Source organism: Lutra lutra, chromosome 2 (genome assembly GCF_902655055.1).
Source record: "Lutra lutra chromosome 2, mLutLut1.2, whole genome shotgun sequence".
NCBI lineage: Eukaryota > Metazoa > Chordata > Mammalia > Carnivora > Mustelidae > Lutra > Lutra lutra.
In genome coordinates this window covers 187720966-187730563 of record NC_062279.1, presented here as the reverse complement: position 1 = coordinate 187730563, position 9598 = coordinate 187720966, and the positions used below count along the sequence as shown (strand labels likewise).

General features: G+C 48.0%; 1 protein-coding gene across 1 annotated transcript in view; it reads left to right on the top strand.

Annotated features, from left to right (window-relative positions):
• Window positions 1-1546: 1546 nt before the first annotated feature.
• Window positions 1547-9598, top strand: part of IGFBP7 (insulin like growth factor binding protein 7) — a 76772-nt gene continuing 68720 nt past the window's right edge. The window contains exon 1 of the mRNA XM_047719397.1: window positions 1547-2080. Within this exon, the coding sequence (XP_047575353.1) occupies window positions 1606-2080 (475 nt within the window). The 5' untranslated portion in view covers window positions 1547-1605. The remainder of the gene's footprint in view (window positions 2081-9598) is intronic.

Genomic DNA, 9598 nt, shown 5'->3' with positions numbered 1-9598 from the left:
GGAGCTAACTTGATAAGCACCTCTGCTGCCTGTCTTCCCTTTCTGTCCATGTCCATCCGCCTCCCCAAACCCCACTGCAACTGGTGTGTCCTTATGTGGCCTCTCAAGTAAACTACTTGACCTGGACTCCTTATTCTCTGGTCAGGTTGCAGGGAAGGTAAAACAGGATAGTCACAGTGGGTCGTCATCAACTTAGCGGAACTTGACCAAAGAGCTCACAACGTTGGAACAGAACAGGAAATACCAGAGTGCCCTCTGGATTTGTTTCAATTTGGGACCGTATACTGGGTCATGTAAACTGTATCTCACAGTGGGACGAAGGCAAGAATATTTAGGAAAACTCTGCTCCAAAGACTTCTCATCGTTCCTAAACAATGGCCATGTCAACATATGACCTTGTAAAGAAAAGTGTCACTTTCCCAGAATATCTAGGGAGACGCCAAAAAGGAGTGCTAGGTTTTCTAGAGAGAAGGATGCTTCGTTTTTTATTACCTGAATAAATTTTGTGATTGTATAATTTTCAAAAAAGTTTACAAAGGAATCCTAGGAAAGCCTATGAGAGTGACATCACATATTGCCGGTGGCATCGTGAACCGCACACTTGGAGTTAGCAATCCCATAAATCCTCAGATTTATACTAAGAAAAAAGAACTCTAAAGAACTAAAAGACATGTAGAATGACACACGTTGCAGTGTTGTATGTTCAATAAAAAGGGACAGAATTTAAAGGTCTGGATAGGAGGGATTTATAAGCGCATACTCTCAGAAAAAGAGCCTTCAAGGGTAAGTCTGCAGAGCACTTTACAGGGAGATGGAGGAGGAAATGTCAGTCGTTTGTATCAAACACCTCATGGGATTACAGGCGAAATTGCTTCAGGTGCCTCAGCGGCACACCCAGCCGGTGCCCTGCTCTCTGGAGAGGTGTGATGGAGATCCACCACAATTTAGAATGAACCCAAGGCGATGAAGCAGCTCACTCATGAATTCCAGAACTCACACTTGAACTTGACTCGGCATAAGTGAGCACAGGGGGAAGGGTCAATTATGAAGTTCCAAAAAAGAGGAGTGGTTGGCAATGGTTTGTCCTCAGCCCGGCACCCGAGACCACACCCGGTCTGTGGCCGACGGGGACACAAATCCCCCCGTGGCGTCTTAAACACGATTTGTTCGTAAAAGAGTCATCAGTAGTCAGGTGTCCCAGGCCCAAGGAGAATTTAATCGATTAAAAACACAGGGTCGTCACGAAGTCGTTGTTGTCGTCAAGAAGTACACACATCGGGGCTGGGACAGGCGCCGTCCCCGCGGGCGACCCCGAGGGTCTGGGGAGCAGGGCGCGGGCCTGAGCGCGGGTGCGGCGCGCTGGGAGGCAGAAGGCGAGCGAAGCGGACGCGAGGTCGAGCGCCCCGGGCCCGCGCGCAAGCCCGTCCCGCCGGCAGGGGCGCGCTGGAGCCGGGCGGTCCCGGGAGGCGCGGCGCGGGCGGGGCGGCCGAGCTCTCACCGCCCCGGGGTGTGGTTCCCAAGGCCGGGCCGGGCGGGGCGCCGGATTTAAAGCGCGGGGCTGCGGGACCAGACTTACTCGCGCTCCTGCCGCCTCCGCACCTAACCATGGAGCGGCCGCCGCTGAGCGTCCTACTCGTCGGCGCCGCCGGCCTGCTGCTCCTGCTCCTGCCCCTCTCCTCTTCCTCCTCTTCGGACGCCTGCGGCCCCTGCGAGCCGGCCGCCTGCCCGCCCCTGCCCCCGCGGGGCTGTCCGCTGGGCGAGACCCGAGACGCGTGCGGCTGCTGCCCGGTGTGCGCCCGCGGCGAGGGCGAGCCGTGCGGGGGCGGCGGCGCCGGCAGGGGGCACTGCGCGCCGGGCATGGAGTGCGTGAAGAGCCGCAAGAGGCGGAAGGGTAAAGCCGGGGCAGCAGCCGGCGGCCCGGAGGTGAGCGGCGTGTGCGTGTGCAAGAGCCGCTACCCGGTGTGCGGCAGCGACGGCGTCACCTACCCCAGCGGGTGCCAGCTGCGCGCCGCCAGCCTGAGGGCCGAGAGCCGAGGGGAGAAGGCCGTCACCCAGGTCAGCAAGGGCACCTGCGAGCAAGGTGGGCACGAGCGCTTTCCCTTCCGACCCCGCCCCGGCGGCCGCGCGCCCCCTGGCGGATCAGACCCGACAGGGCGTCCGCCGTCGCGGTGCCCCGCGACGACTCCAGTGGGCATCCCGGGGGGAGACGGAGGCGAGGGGAGGAGTTGGCGCCTCCGGGAAGCAAGGGCGACGCCCCCTCTTCTCTCTCTCTCTCTCTCTCTCTCTCTCTCTCTCTCTCTCTCGTTTTATTTGATAGCTTGTTGCGTGCGCCCAGAAGTGAGGACTGGCGAGTGTATATACATTCAGATGGCAAGTGGATTCGCAAAAGCTGCCCCTACTCTTTCGGAAAGCCAGGGATGTCCTCTTTCTCGTCCTTTCTTGGCTTGGGTGGATAGGTAGAAGTGAAGTCAGAGAGGGGGAAAGAGTTTGACGATGAAGTGCAAAGTAAGGACTTTCAAAGAAGTTATTTATCCTGCGTTTAATTGGCTAGGCTGTAAGAATTTTGAAAATTGGATTTTATGGTTCTTAATATTAGAGTAATTCACTTACTGGAAATTAAAGATTCTCAAACAGTAATCTAGCTAACTATTTGTGGGCAAGAAGTACAAACTCTTGGAAGAATGTTTTTATGTAGTTTATATTATGAACCTTATGACCCTATTGTTTTCTTTCTTGTCCCATTTTTGTGTAACTCGTCCCCAGGATGCCCTGTTCAGCAGGAATGCCTTTGAGGTTATGTTAGATCGTTTATTTTAATTCCAGACAGGTCCAAACTTGCCATAAATGAAAGAGGAAAATAAATAAGTGTCTGGACTTGTAAGGGGAAAGAAACCTCAGAGATTTTAACTCTGTCTGAAATAACATTTTCCGTAGGCAGTAATTTCAAGGGAAAGCTAGAGATCCAACCTTGGCAGTCCCTCTCCTGGCCCCAGCCAATGTAGAAAAAGGGAAGGAGACAGTTCTCTTAAAATGACAGAAGCAGTTGCTTCCTTAAGCACAGCCCAGACTTTTCCCCACACTTTCCAAATAATTCTTTTTTTAGAGCTTTTCCCAGAAGTCCATACTCTGATAGGTCGTATGTCACTAATTTCAGAGTTCACTACTGAAAGCCTTAAGTGGTGTTAACTTACTGTTGACTCCTTAGATTACTGTCACCTTAAGCTTAGAAAATCACAACCCAAAATAATTCACAGACTTTTCCAACAGAAACACAGTCATTTTTTCTTTTGGATCTAATTTATCAGTCATTTCCTGAAAAGAGAAATGTGTGCAGTTTAAAAATTCATTCCAAATACTGCGATTTTTCTTATAAACCTTCCAAGGGGAATTTTTCCCCATAGTCTTTCCAAATGATTTGTACTTGCTTATCAGAGCGGAAGGTTTGCTGGGTGATTGTTTAAGCATTGTTGCCGATTCTGGCTGGTTTTATCCCTTTTTCTCTCCTACTATGTGCATCTCTAAACACACAGTGGGATTATAAAATCTTGAGACTGAATAGTCGCATAGAAGAGTCCTATCACCTGATTGCCGGGTATACCCAGTTTCTCAGCATCTTTTCAGACTGCAAACCCCATGAAGATATGGACCTGGTTTTTCTTTTTTTCTGGGAAAATGTTAAGGGAAATAGCATCGAAAACTGGCAACTTTGACATAAATTAGCCTTTTCTTCCCAAACTAAATTTAGAGATATGGGTCTAGTGCCTGGGACCATTTATTATTACGCCAGAGAAAGCAGAAAAGACTGTGAGGTCTACCAGTATACTTTTCTACAACAGAGATGAATGGGGCCAAAATCAGATCTCCTGATAATATTTATCCTGATGTGGAGATGTGTTGACAGTGACAGGCAAACCTGACAGTGCTGTTTCTTTCTGTGCCATTTAGTACTAAGGCTCTGCAAAGACTAGGAAATGCATTTTCTAGGTTCCTCCAGCCATTTCTACCCCGAGAAGAAACTTGAGTTAGGCTTCCTCGAGTACTGAGAGGAAGGGGGCGTTGCTGTTCATCTCGTTTACCAGCATTTATTGAGCATCTAGTACATGTCAGCAATGTGCTGACACAAGTGTTCTCCAGCCACGGATGCACAAACAGATCTGGTCTTGATGAGTAAGAAACTATCCCTACAAGTTGCAGTCTCACTTCCTTGAGTGCTTTCCTTGGAGCCCTGGAGACCCTCCCAATTGTCCCCTTCTTTTCTGAGATCACCACGTACCTACAGTCTGGGGAAAGATCTTGGTCTGCTTGTTTTCTTTGCCTGTGATGAGAGGCAAAGCCGTCATCTCGAAATATGTCCAAATGGTAATGAGCTAATCATCTCAAACCTTGGAACTGCCATCATGAATTTAGAACCACTAGATCTGATTGAGGTCCCTGATGTCATGAGCAAGTGGAAGAGGGGATTTGACAATTCAGTTTGATAAAAAGTTCTGGAGGTGCTGAGGTCTACAACGAAATCACTCCGTTGGAAGAGAACAGGGCGATCCTTTATTCCGATTCTTGGTTGACGCCTTTTGTTCGTGGTGTGTTCGTGGTGCTTTAAATCCGAGCATCTTGATGATTGCGTTGCAGCCACTTCGGGTCTCTGTTTAGTACTTTTGGGACCCAAGTTCAAACTACCTAGCAGGGCATACAAGGCTCTTGACCATAATGGTATTATTTTGGCCTCTTCTCCCCAAGCCCCTTATGGTCCAGGCACAGAATGTTGCAGCTTGCTGTTTGCAATCACACCCTCACTATTTCCCACCCTTTGAATTCCAGGCCTTCGAGGATCAGCCCCTGTCCCTTTCTCCATGAAGCAACTTACCCTCCCCTCCCCACCCTTACCCCGCACCCCCATGATGATGTCCTTGTCCTCCTTCGGTTCTCTGGAAGCATCCAGCCATTTTCCAACCATATTTATTGCACAGATACTCTGTATATATAAGCAAGAGGCGTTCTACCAGAATAGTAAGACACTGAGCTCTAGAGCCGGACTCCCGGGTGCGCATCTTAACCCTGTCACTTACCCTGGGGCAAATCACTTGACCTCTTGGGACTGGGTTTCCTCAACTGTAATAAAAGAATTATCATCATACCTGTCTCAGAGTCACCAATGACATTCAGGGTTGTGGCGATTATCCTCAGAAAGTGCTCAATAGATATGCGTTGTCACTATGGAACTAGAAAGTAAGCTCCGTGAGGAAAGGGAATTTTCGCTTCCTGATCTGTGCCTACATCCGTGCCTGGCACTAGTAGGTGCTTTAAACATACGCTGAATGAATTTTGAGTGTGCCAGGTGTTCTAGTCTCCGGGCGAGCAGCCTTGAATAAAATAAACAAGATCCCTCTCTCATGGTTTTTACTGAAAGCTTTAGACAGAAACAGCACATTTAACAGTGTGTGCCCTGAGAATGTACAACAGAGAAATGGGATGGAGGCTGGGGATGGAGCCCTGTGAAGTGAGGCTGGGCCAAGCCACGCAGAGGATCCGTGGGACGATTTCGGCCAAAGGACCAGAATTCCTGAGGGAAAAACCAACTCTGCGGGTTCCCAGAGCACTCCCCGCTGTCTCCACAGGGCTCTGGGAATGTCTGTCCTCCCCACTAGACCAGGAGCATCCTGAAAGAGGGACTCCATCTTATAATTATTTATAAACACAGTGGCTGGCGATTAGTTGGACACTTGATAATTACGTATTGGTTAAACAAAGGAATCCATGTAAGAAAGAGCCTTCCCATTTGGAAATGCAGGCTATGGACCCTGCTGCCTGTCTCTTTTCTCCTTGTATGCTCTGCCTTCCTGAAGTCTAGGCCAAGGAATACATCTGACCCTTGACTTGTCTTCCCTTTTGATGCTGTCCTGAACTCTAACATTAGGTGGTCAGTTTCCCCCCGAAATCCCAACATTTCTCCGTCCCTTTTATGCTAAGAATTAGGTTCAGAGCTGCAGAAACTGTTGTGTAAATGGAAAAAGCTTCAGCAAAAAGATTTTTGTTTTCAGAAACTCATTTCATTTGATGGATTTTAAACATTGGCTCTTTGAGAAGCTCATTTAGTTAGCAACCTAAAAATGAACCTATCATTTAGCTGTCCCTGTTGTATTACTATCCACCAATGAGGTATGAACTTGTGATATTGTGATTTATAATAAATACATACGTGATCTTACTCCTCCGTTTCTACCCTGAAGCTCCCAAAGCATTTGGAATTTCCTAAGTGTGGAGGGTGGTCAAGTATCTTTTGCTGTGTTAATGAGTGCCTTTGGGGCTGAGGAGGGGCAGGCTGCCTGCTTGTGGAACCAACCACTTGATGATTCCATGGGAACTTTCAAGCCCACTCCCCTACCTCCCGGGAGGGGAGACGGCTGATGATTGTCATCGAATCCTTAAATCATGCTTATGTAGAGAAGACTCCACAAATACCCAGAAGGACTGGTTCAGAGAGCTTCTGGGTTAGTCAACGTTGGAGATGTTGGGAGAGTGGTGCTCCCAGACAGGGCATGGAGGCTCCAGCCATACCCCTTTCCCCATACCTTGCCCTACACAGTTCTTCTGTCTGGCTCTTCCTGAGTTGTATCCTTTTATAATAAATTGGTAATTTTGTGAGTAAAATGTTTCTCTGAGTTCTGTGAGCCACTCCCTCTAGCAAATTAATTGAACCAGAGGGAGTGGTTGGAACCTCCCATCTGTGGCCAGTCAGAAACACAGGTGACAAACGACTTGTGAACTTGTGATGGGCATCTGAAAGGTGTGGGTGTAGTCTGGTGGGACTGAACGGTGCGAGCTAACACTGTCTCTGGGCAGACAGTGTCAGAAAAGGATTGTAGGACACCCAACGAGTGTCAAAGACTTGCTTGGTGGCATGGAAAAAACACGTCACGACTGGCGTCAGAACTGTAGAACTCTATGGAAAGTTGAAACGGGGATTCAAAAATTAAATTATTAAGTGTCTGGTTTATCTCCAGGGATGGGGAGAATGGAAGTCCGTGCAATACTTTGTTAAGCTAACACAGTTACATCATAAGACGGCTCACAGGACCCAGAGGTAGAAGGAGCCTTCATCTGGATTTGTAGGAAAAGAGCCGGGAATGACTTCCTTGTAGATAGAATAAGGCCCTGAGACAGGGATGTGAAGGAATTGGCTAGTGCAGAGCTGGCCTGGGAGTTGGAATGGACTTAAAAGGGAGATGTGATGGGTATTATTAGCTGCGGAAGGACTGGCACGTGGTTCCATGGGGCTTCCTTGCAGAACGAGAGAGCAGAGGTGGCTACACACTTGACAGAGCCCAGTGATAGAGGGAAACGTTTAGATGCATCGAGGTTTAGGGGTGATCACAAGAGCGGTGGGACCTAGTGAGTGATACGATTGATGTACGCTTTTTAAAAATCTGTGTTGGCCACCCTTAGAATGGATTGGAAAGGGGCAAAATGGGGTCAGAGACTCCCATTAAGAAGCAGTTACAATAATCCCAGCGAGAGATGCCTAGACTTGTTCACACCTTAAGCTTCCCAGATCTTAGCAGCATTGTCAAATCTGGGTCCCTAACCTACCTACCGGGGCAAGCTCTGTGTTACTTGGGAGAGATGAGCCCATGGTGCTGCACTTTTTTCTTATAAATGACCCCTCACATGGCTTGCTGGTTAGCCAGCCCTGCTCCCGAATTACAGACACTTTCTCATTTCAGGAGACTCTTCCTTTCTCTCCCACAATCCCCATTCCTCTATCCACGTTCAGATCAGACACAGAAGAAGTCAGACCCCCAAAAAGTCTACCCCAGCTTTTAAAATTTTTCTCGCCTCATTTGCCCTTCTTGAGCTCTCAGGACCTTGGCTCATTCTTATTTTACCCAGTTTTAATCCCCGCATTTCAGGGGAGATTTGAAAGCCAGAAGAAACTTTCGACAAGATAATCATCAGCTTTGGAAAAGGATCCTAAAGGACTTCAGATTCTTTTCAAAGAAAGTCATCCAAGAAACAAGTTAATGTTTCTTCATGGTTAGGAATGAGTTATTAAGTGGAAGGTGCCTGACCTTCTGTTCTAAAATTCCTCAGGAGATGGAATTAAAGGGCCTGGAATTCATAGCCATGATGCACATTTAGATTACACAGTAGGAAGAACTTGCTGGTTTAAAAAACAACAACAACAACAAAAAAAAAAAAAAAAAAAAAAAAAAAAAACGTGGAATACCATCCCATGCTCCTGTAGGAGTCCAGAGAATTCTGTCTGAAAGTTTCTCTTCCGGAGAGCTGAGAGAGAACCTAAGTGAGGAGGGGAAGCATACGGAAGAAGCTGTTAAAAGTTTCAAAATCTTTGTTGCTCTAGACCTATGCGATGGAATGATTGAGCTAAGCCAGCATCTGCTCACACCGCTAAATAGGATTTCCATCCTTCCCTTAGAGCCTGCCCTCCGGGTTTACTGCAGATTTGCCTTCTACGAGAAGCTGCCTTATAAGGCCCTCTTTGGGTAGTTGAGTGACAACACTGTCTTGGATGGAGCCCAAGGGCAGCCAGCCTTCCTGCATTCTAAATTCCTCCCCACGAGGGGATAAGATTATGGTGCTTCCTTCACCTCAATTTACCCCACAAATGATCTCACCTCATCTGTGTTTTTAATTGTAAGGCTCTTGTTTTTAGCAACGATTAAGAAGGAACCCTGAATTGTCAAAAGGACTTTTAAACCAGGGAGCATATGAGTGTAACCTTTTTTTTTTTTGTAATTTAGATCCAGGAGTGGCATTGTTAGAAAGATTTGAGGTGGGAGAAGACTTATGAGTGTGTAAAGGAATGTCAGCTTCTTTTAGGCAGTTCTAAAGATTTCCCCGTGAGATCTTTACTGTTGAGGAAGGTGGGTGAGAGGGACTAGAAATGTCTAAGGAGAGCTTTCCCAAGACTGCGCTGGGTGGGTGTTTCAGGTCAATAAGACCCACCAGCCCACCACCCCCACAAAGCCTACAAAGGAAAGTGAAGAGGTGAGGAGAAGAAAGCCTCGGTTGATTGGGGGGAGGGAGGAATTTGTTTTGTTTTACTTCAGATTGATGCGTTAAATTGCTCAACCCTTTTATCTCAATTGGGTTAATGGCAAAATGATCTGGGGTCTTTGAAAAAGCTGATGTGTTCAACTGACTTTACTATTCTACAAAGGAGGGCGGGCTTGCGGCTGATTAGGACCCGAGGGGCAAGAACGAGCCCCACCTCCCACTTCCGATGGTGCCTCCGTGGGTGGGTTCCCCAGGAGAGGAGCAGAGGAGCCAGCTGTAGCCTGGGCTGGTCCCCAAAGCAGGCTGAGGTTGTGGAGAAGTTCTGGGTCCGCAAAGTAAAACTGAGCCACGTTCATAAGGTAGGAAGTTACTTACAGTGAGAGAGCCAAGAACAAGCCCACATATTCGGAGTAGGGTTGACTATGAAAAAGCAACACCCTCAGAACTTCAGGATTAATGAGTGAAGGAACAGTTACCTGCTTCACAGGATGTATGCCATCCCCGTACCGTGTGTAGCACCAAATCAGTGTAGAGTCACTCTTGACTCTAACTGGGGAAGAACTGTACATGGTAGCCTGTAGGT